General features: G+C 40.4%; 1 protein-coding gene across 3 annotated transcripts in view; it reads right to left on the bottom strand.

Annotated features, from left to right (window-relative positions):
• Positions 1–1,813: 1,813 nt before the first annotated feature.
• The window catches only part of SOBP (sine oculis binding protein homolog), a 216,220-nt gene continuing 201,290 nt past the window's right edge, over positions 1,814–16,743 (bottom strand). Inside the window, exon 5 of one of the 3 annotated variants that reach the window (XM_056814065.1) lies at positions 1,814–12,295. In XM_056814065.1, coding sequence (XP_056670043.1) covers positions 10,208–12,295 — 2,088 coding nt within the window. In that variant the 3' untranslated portion in view covers positions 1,814–10,207. 3 annotated transcript variants of the gene reach the window in all.

The following is a 16,743-nucleotide window of genomic DNA, read 5'->3' as shown; positions in this document are numbered from 1 at the left end:
AGGCTTGAAATCAGGAAGCCTTATTGTCATGAATTTAAATGTGCCCTCAGACACTCACTAGCTATGTGACCCTGTCCTAGTCACTCAACCTTGTTTGCCTCGGTTCCATATCTGTAAAATTATCTGGAGAAGTGAACAGCAAACCTCTCCAGTATCCTTGGGAAGAAAACCCCAAATGGGGTCACAAAGAGTCAGATACGACTGAAACAACTCAACAACAACAAAGGTACCATAGTAGATAAGAGTGTCTGTACCTGGAGTCAGGAATACCTGGATTCAAATATTCTTTCCTTTGCTTATTAATAGTGTGACCTTGGACAAGTAATTTTACCTAATTTGTAAGATGAGGAAGGTTAGACTTGCTGTCTTCCAATGTCTCTTACAATTCTAAATCAATCATACTAACATCTTCTGTTAATGCCTGAAGACACTTTACCCTCTTTCCCTTTCTTTCCTCTAATCCATGTCCTCCATCATTTTTAAAATCTAACTCAAATCTTCCTCAAAAAGTCTTCCTGAATTAACCACACTAGATACTCCTTAGCACTTAGATACTATTTGTGCATAGATTGAAACTTGGAAGGGACCCAGCTAGATTCATTTATGTTTATTAATATATTGCTATTGCTTTGTAAATGTATCTTTGAGTTGCTTAATGTATATTCTATTGTTTTATCTAAAGTACAAGCTGTCTTTTTCCCCTCCTCATGTATTTTCTGACAATGCATACATGATTTGTCTGAGATTCAATTCAATCCCCAAAGAGTTTATCAAATATCTTCCAGATGCCAGGCACCACACTAGGCGTTAGAGCCACAAATTTTTTAAAAAATCATTTCCACTTTTAAGGAACTGGCATGCCCATGAGGGGAAGGGGCCATGTACACAGATAATAAATATAAAGTCATTGGGGTGGGAAGCATTAACAATTAGGAAAATGAGGAAAGATCTTTTTTAAAGTAGGTGATTCTAAAGTTAAGTATTAAAATCAAATAATCAATAAACATCTATTGAGCACCTAATATGTGCCAGGCACCATCTTAAGCATCTGAAAAGGAAGCCAGGGATTCTAAATAAACATAGTTAATTTGTTAAATGGATATTGATTTTCACAGAGGATCAAGTAAAGGCCATGAAGACTCAGCTGTCAAGGTTATCTCCCTTCCCTACCTAGTATATATATTTATGTATGTATGTATTTATATATATATATTTTTTTATAGACTCCTAAAATTAAAAATCCATAAAAATTGGACTTTTACTCTTAATTGTGATTAGTCAAATCTGAATTTCACTTTCAATTAATTCACCCAACTAATCAACCAACAACAAGCATCTATTAATTGTCTATTATGTACTAGAAATTGGCTACATACTGAGAATCACAGATCTTGGGCTATAAAGGACCTTAGAGGTCCCCTGCCCAATTTTAGAGATGGGGAAACTGAGGCCCAGAGAGGCCAAGTCATTTGTTCAAGGTCATAGACATAGTAAGTGGCAGATATGAGATTTGAACTCAGTTCTTATGATCCTAAGTTCAGGGCTCTTTCCACTGTATCTTGTAAATGCTTTCCAGATTATAAAGAGTTGAGATCTAAAAGTAATCTTGGAGCATTCCAAATATAAACTTTTGGGGGGTTCTTGTTAATCCTTTTTGTGTAGGTAAAGAACTGAGATAGAATGACTGTGACTGGGGCAGTGAGGAAGTAACAGAATCAGAATTAGAATTCCAAACCTTGGCTCTTAATCTTCATTTCCTGGACAAAGTGTCTCCCTCTCCACCCACCCTCACCCTTCCCCTACCCCAAACGGTCAAGTATAGTTTTTCTATCATTATTTGATATTCAATGCTGATCAAACCTCAAAGCATAGGAAAATAGCCATTAAGTCTCATGTTTAGAATTCCATAGTATTAAATGGGAGGGACAGTGGAACCTGGATGTATTTTTGGTTTGGCAAATGGCTCGGACTATTTTTCAAACATTTTGGGTTTGGCAAAAACCAAAATGCATTTGCCAAGCACTTTGGCCTTAATTTTTAAACCCATGTGTATTTTAAGGGAAATTTAATCTATATGTTTCTGACTCATTTACACTTAACTCATCAAAATGCTGTTTGGTAAGAGCTATTAGATGTCCAAGAAACTTTATGAGCCCTTTTCCTAAGCTGCTTTATTCCTTATTCTGACCAGAAAGTTGTATTTTGCCAGTCATAAAATAGCTCGAACCCCAGAGGCCTGAGGTCAGTTTGAAATTTATAACCTCCTAAGTTTAAGTGGATACTGAGCTTGGCACTTAATTTCGCCCCTTCTCTTCCTATGAAGACCACAAATAACAGTCAGGTTTCCTATGATAACAGTATGAGAAAGACTAGCTCTCCAGCTGACTGTATATGATAGAAGATCTAGTCTATAGAACCAAATAAACTATAAAAACCTGCCAAGAAGGGGCCATTGGTCAATCAGGTTGGGATAACTTCTTCACTTAGGTTGCAAAGAGAAGTCCTAAGTGTGTATTAGGATGAGAAGGAAGTGGGATTTTCCATAAGAGTTTATGATTTTTACATTTTCATGGTTTTGCCTTTTGAGGAGCCAGCAGAAAAAAAAATTTCATCAGAGACAACTCTGCGGTATGACAATTTCAACAAAAATTATTAATGAATTGGATATGCCAAAAAGGGCACGTGAGTTTAAACCAAAAGCACATGGAATCCATGCATGGATACATGGTGATCTCATTGCATATCATCTGTAATACTGTTCAGATACAACTAGATTACAGTATTCTGGAGGGAGGCTTTTTTGGATAAGGTTCTTTAAAATAGCAGCTTCAGTGGTTCATTGGAGCTTATAAATATTTAAAATATAAGTATCGAACAATTCATAATGACAAAGTTCTAACATTTAACTGCATATGCACTAAATATCTTGCAATCGCTCTAAATATAGGTTTAAAATATAAAAAGAATATGTTGATGGGACACAGATCTTTGTAGAGAAACTTAAACCTGATAGTTCTTGCCCTCACAACATCCAATCTGCACAATTTTTAAAATGTGTGTGTGTAGGTTTCCACAGAGGAAGATTAAATTACGCGGCCCAAATTTCCAACACAAGAGTCAAAGACTGAAATATAGCTCCACCCCCCTCCCCAACTTTCTTTCAACAAATGTATTTCAGCCACTTGGCTTCTCGATAATTTGTTATTGTAGGTTGGCTCAAATTTAAGACAGTAACATTTTAGAAACACTTGGAGAACTAAGCCAGCTGCAAGGAGGATATCATTACAAATTGAGACACATGTTGTACAGGAATACCATTCATTTTAAATACCAAAAACATGTCTGGAGGAAATAGAGTCATGCAAATGAGCTAGAGATACATTTTTTTTTACACTACATTTTCAGAGTTCAGGTCAATGTTTTACATCATCTGTGTCTATAGAGTTGCTGTATTTCTCCTTTCTACCTGCTCCTTCAACATTTTTGGCCAGATGTTTCTATCTTCCTTTCACTCAAGACAAAGGACAGCTTGCTATTAAAAGAGGCCAACAAACCAGAGGTTGGGAAGGAGAAGTGAGGAGAGGGCCAGACCTGGCAGAAAGGAGGAGGGAGATTCCTGAACTAACTGGATAGGAAAGCATCTTGGGAAATACAGCAGTTTTCACTGGCCTGGTCCCTGATCTCATGACTGCCCAGAGAGCCATTTCTATCTTTCTTGGCCATCTCCTGATGATGTGCATAGGAGCCACACAACTAACTTGCTGGAAGCACATCTTTAATCCCTACTGCTGTGATGAACCACTCTACTACTTCCAGGACAGCCAAGCCTAAAGATAATCAGAGAAAGCTTTTCTCGTTTTCCACCAATGAAAGCTTATGGCACTTAGGAACCATTTTAAAATGTGGAAAGTCATTCCTACAAGTATCATGAGCTTTCCTGGCTCTGATTTATCTCAGCTAAGATCTTGCAACTGACCCTTGAAATCATTTGAGTGTGTTTACTCTTCTTCCTGATTGCCTCTAATTTGCCATCATAAAATCAATTTCTGCCCTGCCCTGCAACTGGGTGTTTTTCAGAATTTGGTGGGACTTTACACATTTTCAGAGAATTTATACTTAGTTGGTACTTAGCAATTTGACTCTGAGATGGTATCCCCTCTAGATTTCTCTTTAGAATTAGCTCAGGTTGATGTTAAGGAGTGGTGGGAGCATTTATCCTTTTAAAATATTTCCTTTCAATTCCCCTGAAATATAATTACTTTTTGAGTCAGTCTTTCCTTGTCCCACCTCCCAAAACCTTCAATATTAAATAGTTCATATATGTGACATATAGGTGTGACTTAAGTGGTCTTCTGAAAATTACATATATTGTGTTTAAAATGGCAACTGAGTAGCACAAACTCCATGCTGGGAATATTAAAAGAAAAAAATACATGATTCTCTTCATTCCTTTTGGCACACCCTCTTTGACATGATGTTCTGGAAAAGGCTGTGTTTGGGCTGGGTCTCCATGAAGTAAATATTCCACACTGTACAGTATTGTTTATTTCCAAACTTCTGTGCCCCATGGTATGGTCCGTCCCTGATATTGAATGACTGGATCTTGACCAATCAGGAAGCTTCTGCTGCCTGAGTACCTCTAGGAGCAATTTATTGGCAGTGAATCAAGAGATTAATTTCTAAGAATTCTACAATCAAAGACTTATTCATTTCCTTCCTTCCTTTCTTCCTTCCATCCTTCCATTCTTCCTTCCTTCCTTCCCCTTTCTTTCATACCTCCCTCCCTCCATTCTTCCCTCCATCCCTCCTTCCTCTTTTCTTTCTTTCCTTCCTTTTGGCCTCCTCAGTGTAAGGAAAGATGTTCTGTAACAAAAATATATACAAGTTGTTGCTTTGGGGGGGTGGGGCAGGGAGAGACATGAAAGTGTTACATCAGTTCATTTTGCCCCCAAAATATTGGTTTGCTGTCATATAGATATCCTAGTTCTCACTTCTTTGACAGAAACCATTAGATTGCCTACTTGGAGACCAAATTTGAAAAAATTGCCTGCCCTTATTTCACCACCACCACCCCAGGACGCTAGCTAGCACTTGCTTGTAATCTGAAGAAGATTATACATTTTAGAAAAGTATAATGTATTTTTGCCCTTTCTTTCCTTCATTCCTGGGAACTTGAAGAAAGATCTGAATTTGTCTCTTTGTTTTCTATCATTTTGTCAAAGTTCCACTGGAGAACAACCTAGCTCTGTAATATATTATATATATCATGTAAGATTTAGAGAAATGGATTAGATGTGTCGCTGCACTTTTCAGGATAGAACTCGTGGTACCCTAGGAAACATCCTGGAGTCTTTACAACTGAAATAATTTTCTCTCTCCCCAGGGCAAATGGCAAATTCCCAAGTTTGATGCAGCTAAATAAGAAGTCATTCTTTAGCTCATCTGTCCCTTGTAGGAAATGTATAAAATTGGAATGCCCTGTTCACCTTTTGGAGAAATGGAAAGAAAAATATGCCAATACTTTGTCTCTCTATTTTATGTAATCTGGTTGCATGTAGCCCTTCACTTTCCACTGGAACCGGACTGAAATACTACGTGAAAGCCAGATGTTTCAGAGACTCGAAATTGGTTTACCTTAAACCTCTTCTCATAATCCTGCCAACATATAGCATGAGAGTACAGCCCAGATGAGGCAAGCTAATTTTAGACAGCCTCTGTTGACAAACCTGAGACAATGGCAGCAAACAAAATCTCCTGGTTAATCACTGTAGTGTCTATGGATAACGCTCACACAGTGGCTTTTTCCACTGAATCTTTGAGTTACATCAACTTAGATTTGACTAACTACATATACCCTGGCCAGAAGCAAAACTTGAAAATCAGGGACTTGGGCTGCTAATTAGCATTTCCAATAACAAATTAATTGGGACCTTAAATAATCTCATCTGGCCTGGTGCCCCAACAGCTCATACTTCAACTGGTTTCCTTTTCTTGCTCTGCCTTTTCTTCCGTTGTTTTGGCAAGGAAGCATTCAGAGTAGCTTTCTGAATATAGAGTTTGACTTCAGAAACTTCACCACAGGCAAAGCCAGCACTTTTCTGTCAAACTATTCTGTGGAAGAGTTTAAACTGACAAGAAGTTACATGCTACAACCACATGTTTGGTTTCCCTAATGAGGAGAAATCCCTGTCACGAAACAGTCATCTCAGTTAGTGAGGTGCCATGACCTGACTAATAATTAAACTCCAAGGGACCAAACCTGCAGTCACTGCCTCCAGCCTTCCCAGAGAAAACTAAAGAGGCCAAACTCTTGGGACAGGAGTCTCCAGGAGTTCTAAAGAGTCAGGACTACACAGCTTGAGTCTAGAAAAAACAACCAGGGAGAGAAAGGGCCAATATTTTCATTTGATTTTTAAATTGTACAAGAACAACCTGAACAGCTATTCTCCAAAATGAAAAGTTTCATGCATTGTTTTTGCTGAATCAGTTCTGAGCCCACTGTTCTCTCTTTAGGAGTGGAAAATACGAGAGTGATAGGATTACTCAAGCTCTAAGTTTTTTCCACTGATTTTTAAAAAATGAAATCAGAATGTTGTATTTCTTTGGAAAATGGGTGGTAGTGGTGGTAGTAGGCCTTTGCATATCTGCAAATGTTTGCATATGGCTACTCTGAACTCCTAGTTATAAGAGAAGTAAATATAAACTTTGGGGATTCAGAAAATGTACAAATGCAAATGGTTCCTCTAAACCACCCTTGGGCAAAGACAAATAAAAGAATATTCCCTTTATAAATAGAATTCTTTGTGGACAGTACACTTGGAAAAATGCACATGCATTTTGTCTCTTCACTTGGAGGGAAGGTTTTTCCTCTTATCCTATAGAAGATGTAAAACTGGTCCTTAAATTGTCAAAGGTTTAAGGATTAGGGATGGCCCCTAAATTGTGTTTTTATCTACATCTGAGTTTAATTTCTCCTGTAGCTACAGGGAATCATATATGCACACACATGTCACTTATAATCCTATCAACTGATACTATCCAAAAGAATATATAAAGTCATGTACAAAGGGACAGAATTTCTTCTGACTGGAATCCCCAGAAAGTCTTCTGTGTAAGACCAATAATCTAACAGTATGATACAGTCATTTTGCTAGGTGATTATATTATTGATTTCCAACTACGGCCCTTTGATTCTGTTTAAGATAATGAGAAATAAATACTAATGCATTATGGTAAATGGTTGACCAGAAAGGGAAAGACATGGAGGAAACAGTTCTGGTACTAGTAGCAGATGTCTCAGTATGATTCTAAGAGTGCCAATAAGAGAAGTCTATCAACAAGACCAGGACATCCCTTCAGCTATACCTCTATTTGGCCTGTATCTTTCACCAGTCCAATGTCAGCCAGCTGGTTACAAAAGTCTTGAAGTCCATTATTTAGGACTTAACTGTTCCTACTTTGGAAATCATGGGATCCCAAATTGAGAGCTTAAAGGGCTATCAGAGGCTATCTAGTTCAACCCTTTCATTTTATGGCTGAAACCCAGGATTAAGTGACTTGTTCAGGGTAACACAAAGTACAGAGTTAAAGGGGCAGGTTGGTGGCTCAGTGGATAGAGAACCAGGTGGAGGTCCTGGGTTCAAATCTGACCAAAGATACCTCCTAGCTGTATGATCCTGGGCAAGTCACATAATTTCAGATGCCTAGCCCTTACCTCTCTTCTGCCTTGAAACCAATACTTTGTATCAATTCTAAGACAGAAAGTAAGGGTTAAAAAAAAAAGGAAAGAAAGTAGGGAGGTAGAAATGAATCCAGAATTCTTGACTCCAAAGCCATTGTTCTTTCCACTGTTATGACACTGCCTCCTAATAATATGGAATAACAATGAATATGACTAAGTGTTTAAAGGCAAAAAGGAAAGACACAGTTTGTGTATGTGCATGTGTATGTGTGTGGGCATGTGTGTGCTTATGTGTACGTGTAGATATATACAGGAGGGTAGTCACAAGAAGAGGTGGGATTCTACAAATGATTTATAACAAGCTGAGATTATACCATGTGTGGTGACATGAAACTACAACGGACAACAGAAACATGATTTACTGATGTTGATCTCATTCTCTATCAATTGCAAATCACTAGCTTTGTTGCTAAGCTGCTAAGCTACAGCCAGCAAATCATCAGTGTTCCTGACCCTCTGGGTCAGGGCAGTAGATGAAGGGAAGGAAGAGGGGGGTTGCAGTATGTGAGAAACACCATAAAGGACCCCTACCACCACTCCCCATGCATACTTAAAAGCCATAGGAAATTGAGTTATAATTTCTTTGGAAATTGATTGAAGGAGGCTTTTTATTTTCTCCAATGATTGTAAGTGTCCATTTGCCAGGCCCTGGACCCATTCTTGACTAAGAAACCAGACTATTCACAATGTGACATCCCTTTTTCCTCTGCATCAGTGATCCCTAAGTAAGTGACCTGGTGATGCCATTTGTGGTTTGGCCACCTCTGTTCTCAGTTTGGGGAGTATAACTGCCCTGCTGCCCATTTGAGAGAGTGGAAGTTTTCTACATTTTAAAAAAATGTGGTAAAAAGTTATATGCCCCCATGCTTTTTCTCAGCTTTCCTAAAATGCTTGTTTATGTTATTTTTTTGGTTTTGATCACAGATTCTCACCGCCTGCTATTCATGCTCACCAAATCATGAGATCACTGTAGCTGAAAGAAATCCAGAGGGCATCTAATCAGAGCCCCTGGTTTTATAGTTGAGGAGACTGAAGCCCAGGAAGACAAAGGGATTTGCCTAAAGTTGCCCAGTTAGTAAGCAACAGAAATGAGATTAGATGACTTGCCTAGAAAACTCTTTCAATTGAGGTGACCAACAGAAAACTCTAGTGACTTCACTTCAAAATGTTGGCAATCTGTTTATGAAATACCTAAGACAAAGTCACTATCCCAAACTTTGGAGAAGTAGTCTTCATTAGCCTGAGGACTTTCCCCCCAAAACAACAGGAGAGAATAAAAATGATTTTACCTAGTGGGAATTTGCTATATTTTCTTCATAATTCTGGAGCTCTCCTTTCCTGGGACTTATTTCCTTTCTTGACTTTTACTTAAAGGTCAGCCACTCACTTTTTAGATAATACTTATGGCTCATTAGCATAGGATCAGATATTTGGAGCTTAATTTCAAAGGCCATCAAGCCTAATCCCCTAATTTTACAGAGAAGGAAATGAGGTCTCTAAAAGTTAAATGACATACCCAAAGTCATATGCTTAATAAGTGTCAGAGGTAGGATTTGAACCCAAAGGAATTCTCTTTTGTGACTTCACTTTCCACTACATCATGTCGATCCCTTCTGTGCAACAGAACTAGGCAGGATTCCCAGCAAGGATAAGTTTGACAATTTTAGGAAGGTACTCTTTTCTCCCTTCAAGTGTACTACCAATTATAGAGATGAACCAAGACACCAACTGCCACCCTGCTATATGCACCGCTTCCTTCTCTCCCTCCTCTTCTACTCATTTCAATAGCAGGGAGCAGGAGAAGAAAGCAGCACAGTCCTAAAGGACCACCCTGTCTTCCCCAGGCTTCTCCCAATAAAACCAAGTAGAGAGTGAGACCTTTTACCCCTGCTCCCTCTGAGACTCAGAGCAAGCATTTTCCCCAGCTGCCTGGCTGGCAACTGTCCGGAGCTCTGGGCAACAGAGCTTGTTCTTAGCTCATCTCTTGGACGCTACTGATGATCTTTGCAAACAGAATACAAAGACTATAATGGAAACTTGATGGCTTGGGAAAGTTCTAGCCAGTGGTGTGACTGGCAGTAGAATATGGCGGAGATGGGTGGGTCATTGGCTAGTTAGATGACTCTTTATAGCTTCCCGCCCCATGACTAAAGATTACAGAGGTCCCTCCCACTAAACCTTCATCCTTCTCTCCAAAATCGTCCCACCCTACAATGACTGGAGAACACAGATTATACAAGGCAAAAACAAAATATATCGTTATGACAGTAACACCCCACCTCCCTCCCCACCCCAATCTCTATTCTTTCCTCGGTTTTTTTTTCTTTGTTGGATGATAGCTGATAACCCCTAGATCTCTGCCTCTCCTTTGGTCTCACCACATAGTCATGTCCATGCCAATCTACAGACAGAGAGGAGAGGCCCTTAGCTCATGACTGAGACAGGCCACGTGGACCTACAAACCTTTTACTTATTTTGATTACGAATTCGGAGGCACCTCCTTTTCAATGGCGGCTCCAGGTCCTCTGGCCCGGTGCTGAGCATTGGCGTTGAAATGATACATGGTGCAATGGCAGTCTTTTCTGCAGGTTTTGGCACAGGCTGGATCACGCAGCCTGTCTTGGGGAGCATCCGCAGAGCGTAGGCATGGTCCTCATCCGCGGGGTTATTAAGGTTTGGGTCTGTCTTATCACCCACCACAAGGACCTCTTCCCCCATCAGCTTTTTGCCGGCCTCTCCATCCATGTGGAGGTTGGAAGCACAGTTGTTCTCCTTGACGGATTCTAATTCACTCACTGCTGGCTCCTCAGGTTGCTGGGACTTCTTCTGGGAGGCTGGGGCGGGAGGAGGTAGAGGTGGAGGAGGAGGTGGAGGAGGAGGAGGAGGAGGAGGAGGAGGCAGTGGCAGTGGCGGAAGGAGAGGAGGAGGAGGCGCCAGAGCCAAAGGTTCGGGAGGCTGTTCTGAGCCCTTAGACCCCTCAGTGCTCTTTGTCCCGTTCACGATGACATTGCAAACCGCAGCACTGGTAGCTTCGAGTCCTGAAGGGCCTGAGGCGGCCAGAGAGACGGGCCCACAGTGGGTCGAGTCACCGGCACCACCAGGCAGAGTTTTTGTGTCAACGGCATTGCAATTATTGTCCCTGCAAGTACTGCAGTTCCTTTTGTCAGAGCTACCAAAAGCCATGCTTACAACACTGTTAGATTCACGTTCCACCTTAACTTGAGCATGCAGGGCCCTGTGAATGACATTGTGTAGCCGGGACCGATGACCCACGGTCAGATCTATCACACCATCCTGAGGGCCCTGGACCACACTGGAAAAACTAAACTTATTGTTCACGGGGCTGCTGGACCGCACAGTCAAATCCACCACCTCATTCTTACCATGCTCCTGTTGAGCTGCTGCGTGACTCAACGACTGGCCGGAGCAGCCGGGTGATGAGTCAGAGGACTTAGAAGACCCTTGCTTGGAGTCTCTAGGGGACAAGGAGTGTCCACTTGACTTGCCCCCAGCTGAATCGCTGGGTGTGTTTGGAATGAAGTTTTCCCCATTGCTAGAGAAGCCATTAGGGGGCTTGGAATCATTGACATGAGGGATGGGGATGGGGATGGGGATGGGCACAGGCAGTGGGACGATGACAGGGTATGGCACTAACAGGGTTGGGGGTGGCACCAGTGGGGCAAGGGATGGCAACCCAAAGTTCATCATCTGTGGCATAGGCATAGGGCCATTTGGCATCATGCTGACAGGCGGGAAGGGAAGACTAGGCAAAGGAGCTCCAGGAGGGGGCGGGGGCAGCAATCCCGCAGGGTTCCCAGGCATGGTTGGCGTCGTGGGGGGATGGATGTGAGGTGATAGCATTGGCCTGTGCATAGGGCTGGAGGTGGGGCCCATGTTTCTGGGACCACCCGGTGGTGGACCAATCCCAGGAATCATTGGGTTAGACAAAGGGCTGTTAGGGTTAGAGGCATGGTGAGGTGGCCCCCGGATAAAGGGAGGGCGGATCTGCTGCATGATTTGCTGTTCCATGAAGATGGGCAGGGGGACAGGCCCTCGGTTTGTCATCACCATGGGAGGACTCCGAGGTGGGACACCGATTGGAGGCACAATACTAGCAGGTGGCTGAACAGAAACTGGAGGGACATTTGGAGTCTCGTTGATGGCAATGGGTTTGGGAACTGGTGTGGGGATTTTTGTGACAGAGCAGTTGGCAGTGTCAGATGGAGAGACGGTGGTTGACGAGGATGGTCCAGGCCCTTGATTTTGGCCAGCTGCAGACACCGGGGAGGGGGCCTTCCTCCGAGCATCTGTTAGCGGTATATTCCAAGAGTCTGGAGTCAGCAGCTGTACCCCAGCACCTTCTGCTTTATTTTCGATCGGAGGATGTAATGTGCTGCACAGTCCAGCTGGAAGATTGGCCTGTGTTTCTTTGTAGAAAATGTCCATTTTGTACTGATTGAGACATTTTGCACTGCAGAACTGAAGCCTTCGCTCCCCGTCCCCAAAATCCAGGTATTCTTTTGTGTGCCTTATGTGCTTACACCAGTCACATACCTACAACACAGTAACAAAATCACAACAGGTGAGATAAGCAATTTCCTTGGGTAAAGTGTGTTTCATATTGTACATAAAGGCTCTTTCTTTCATACTCTCTCAGGGCTTTTCAGACATCCTGAGTCTTTCTTCTGAGACATAAAAAGTCTAAAGTATTTGTAAAAATGACGGGTAAGAGCTGCTGATATTAACCCCACACATAAGTTAATGTCATCCTTTTCTATTCTTTCTCTAAAAAAATGAGTTACACCTTCCACTTTAAACATCACATACGTGGAATGTGTATATGTGTGTGTGTGTGTGTGTGTGTGTGTGTGTGTGTGTGACTGGGTGTTTAATTGGAGAGAGAAGAATAAATACACCTGCCCACACATTTTTTCACTTGTCAAAAAAGGCCCATAGTAAATGCAAATCTAAATATGTTTGGAGAAAAGGCCTTCTCCAGAAAGTTCAGTGGGCTTGCAATATGTCCCTTTACAACTCTCTTCCTGGGGAGGCATTTTCCCCCTTCTGACTGCATTCTCAATAATGTTGGACAGAGTGCACTACGTTAAGAGATACCACAAAGCACCAACAATCCTTCTCTCTCCTTCCAAGTAGAAACTTGGAACTCGTCGTGAAGTCTGTGTAAGGTTTAGTTCTCCCCAACTTGTGATGTTGCAGCAAGCTAGAAGTATTTTTTGAGCTGTTTGCCCACTCTCACTCAGTAGTCAGATTTTTTGGTGATATTTCTTGGCAGGCAGGCTTATTTAACAACTTTTCAAACATGAGAGAACATTTTCCAAAAGTTGTTATGGCTTCCCCTACCCCCACCCGCCACCCTCCGAACCTCCTCTACTCCTAGTGTGAGGAAGGCTTCGCCAAATTCATTTTAAAGTAAGGCTGCAGAACTAATTAAGGGATGAAAGCTTTTCCCAATTGGAAATCACTAGACACCAAAGTTCAAAAAATAGTCATTCTAGGCTTCAGAACCCATTACTTCGGAGAAATTATTGTGATTTCATTAACACATTAATTTTGCAACACCATCAGTTCTCGCAGATGGTGAAGACATGATCTACAATTCAAATATGAGCCTTGTTTGCACAAATGACTTTCCTTCATATGGCATTTTAAACAAGAATTAATGAGTAATCTTGCCATAGCTATAAACAGATAAACAGATGTCAAATTTTTCAATAGTTTCTTTCAGTGGCTTACTTCTTTTTTGACAGAATTTTACACACATTTAATCTTTTTCTTTCTTTCTTTTTTTTTAAGCTCAGTGCTCAAACTCTACAGCCCATAGAGTTCCAAGACTGTTAGCAAAGAGTTTGTTGACTGCATTTCTGACCATGTCACAATAAAGTACCGTGTACTGATGTCTGTTGTTCCCGGAAGTACTATGCCAGCATTAAGTTGCCTGTTGCTGCTAAAGGGTTTATTTATTTATTTTAAACAAACAACTATTGTAAATGGACAGCATTAAAAAGATGATTAATTTTAATAACGATTGGCCACATAAACAATGCAAAAACAACATATGCTGGGCATTTGATTACTCATCTCATTTAACTCTCAGCTTTCCTTGATTATAAACAGTGGTGGCATTCTAGTGAGTGTTTTTGTATGTGCCGTGTATGTGTTTGGCGTCCATGTGTCTATCTGTATAAACCCGCCCACTTCCTTTCTACTCCTTCTTTTGCATGAATTTTCCTCAGCAATAATAAGCATGAAACAACAATGTAAGCACCCATCACCACTTTCTTTTCAAAGGCTTTCCTTTTGTACCTTTTCTATTTGGTCTAAAAATTAAATAGTCCCTCGAAAAGAAAGGATACCTCCCAAGTTTCCTTAGGGAATGACAAAGGAGGCTTCTGAATTGCATTTTCTAAACTGCTTTTGGCCCAGTGCTAGGGAAAATAATGTCATCACTGCTACATTAAAGGTTTTAAGCCCCTCCAAAGTTAAGGGGCTGAAAAAACTTTTGACATACTAATGGGGTGAGAAAGAATGAGTTTGCTTGACAAATATATTCATAAATGCTTTGAAGGTGAAGATCCGTATTCAGACTGAAGTGGGCCCTCTAAGAATGATTATGCTATAAACAAGCACTGAATTCTCCTGATGTAGCTATATGTATTTTAGAAACCTGATCATTTTTGCCATAGAGTTAACCAACATACACATGACATGGCATTTAATCTCAACTCTGGAGCTTGGTCATGTGCTATTATGTTCCAAAATTAGGCATTCAACAAAAACCTAAGATTGAAATTAACAAGATGATAAAGGGAAAGATTATTGAAAAAATATGAGGGGCAGCTATAATGAAGAATATCATTAATGGATGATGATACAGTCATTAAAAGTCAAATATCCCATAGCCTTCCTGAGTTCCTTTTATATTATTTTAGGGGGTTAGTCATCATTTGAAGAGCCTACAGAAATACTTGGACATTTTATTCCTAGATTGATTTGTGGGTCTCTAGGGGTCTCCAAAGTCACATCCATATAAAGAAATATTTTTCTTTTCCAGGAAAACACAGAAAAAGCTTGCTTGAAAATTCTTCCTCAATCTATCTTATTTTTTAATAATTCATATGAAAAACCAGAAGGGTTATCAGTAGCATAACCAATTCATATAAAATGTAGCTCATCTGCCATGCTTTGTTGGTAATGGCAATTCACATTTTTATAGCACTTTAAGGTTTACAAAATGTTTTCCTCACAACAGCCATGTGAAGACAGTATTATCACCCCTTTACAGAAAAAGAAACTCAAACCTATATAGGGTAAGGAATTTGTCTATGAATATAACACTAGTAAGTATCAGAGCTGAGACTTAAACCCTGGTCTTCTGTTACTTGGGGTCATAAAACTCCTACTCCAGCCCACTTTTCCATCTACTACTCCATGCTATCTCCTGACCCTGTAGTCCCTTATTCATATCAATCACTGGGTACAAATGATGAAAGAGCACAAGTTTAAAATAAAACACCTGACTAGAAGAAAAGGGTAGCAGTTATCACACTGAGTTTCTGCTCTATCCCAAAATGTATTGGTGAAAATGACTGTCTACCAAATTGCCCTGCACTCTAATTTCTGTGTTGTGCTTTGCGTGCAGGAAAATGTGTGTGAGTGTGAGGGAGAGATGGAGGGGAGAGATAAAGTGAAAGAAAAAGAGAGAGCAAATGAAAGAGGAGAGAAAGAATGAGAGACAGAGGAGAGAGGAATAAAGAGAATAAGAGAAAGGAATGAGGGAATAAGGGAGGAGTGAAAGAATGTGAGAGAGGAGAGGGAGAGAAAGAAAGGAGAAAAAGAATGATAAAAGAGAAAAAAAAAGATAGAGAAGAGAGCACACTTCCCCTTTTTTACTGTATTACATTCCAGGATACTGACCTAAGACAGAAAAGCAATCTTTCAGTTTCATAGGAAAAAAATTTTTGGAGGAAAAAACTGTCACTTAAGAATTAATGAATCTAGTCCAGAATTCATCATTTAAGATGAGGTCAATGAATTTATGATGCAACTGGCTATATTACACAAGGCAGTAAAATAGAGCAACATCACTCATTCCCCATCAAACTAATGACATACTCATAGTAATTAAAGATTTCTTCTAAGAGCCTGTCCTGATTACTTAAGATGTAGGAGTGAAGTAAAAGCAGAGACTGTATATCTTTCACTTTAATAAAATAACATTTGCATATCTGTGATATACACAGCATGGATCGTATAAACCTGCATTTTCTCAATCATTATATTGTGGAGTTTTCACAAACTGCTTTAAATCTGTAAAATTGTATTGCTTTTCTTCCACCTCCCCCCCCTCCCCACCCTCTACTGTAATTATTCAAGGAAAGTAACAAAAATCTTGCAAACACTTTTAAAAGCTAAAAAGTAACAAGTACAACATGAAACATGGCTCTGGCGTATTTTTCTCAACTTAATTCTATTATAGCTTTATTTCTTTTGGAATCTGGCCTTTCTCGTTGCATCTCTAGGAAGAGTCTTAAATAGGTCCACAGATTATATCACACTGAGGTTTTCTAACAATGGCATTCTGGGGACACAAGCAATTGGCTGACATGATGCTCTTATATAAGACCCAGCTGAAATGCTTCATCATACTAATACATAATGTAGAACTGGAAGGACAAAAAGATCAGGAATGAGATAAACAAATGTATGTATATACCATTGTAGCTTATAGCAGCAGCCCTTAGGAAGATTAAATTTACCTCCTTGGTATGTGTCCAATTCTAAACAACAGAACGAACATTTCCTTTCATACATTTAAAGTATTTATACTTTAGTGGCTGACTGCCAGGGTAGTACTTATGAGCTCAGTGGCTTGATATCATTCACCCCTTTTCCTGTGAAAAAAAAAATATGTATGGCAACATACACCACTAGACTTCTCCGAAGACATTGCATCAGCAAAAATATCACTTGCTCTTGCTCGA

This window comes from Monodelphis domestica, chromosome 2, assembly GCF_027887165.1.
Source record: "Monodelphis domestica isolate mMonDom1 chromosome 2, mMonDom1.pri, whole genome shotgun sequence".
In the NCBI taxonomy this organism is placed as follows: domain Eukaryota; kingdom Metazoa; phylum Chordata; class Mammalia; order Didelphimorphia; family Didelphidae; genus Monodelphis; species Monodelphis domestica.
Note: the sequence above shows the minus strand (reverse complement) of the source record. Positions and strands in the feature narration are given on the sequence as shown.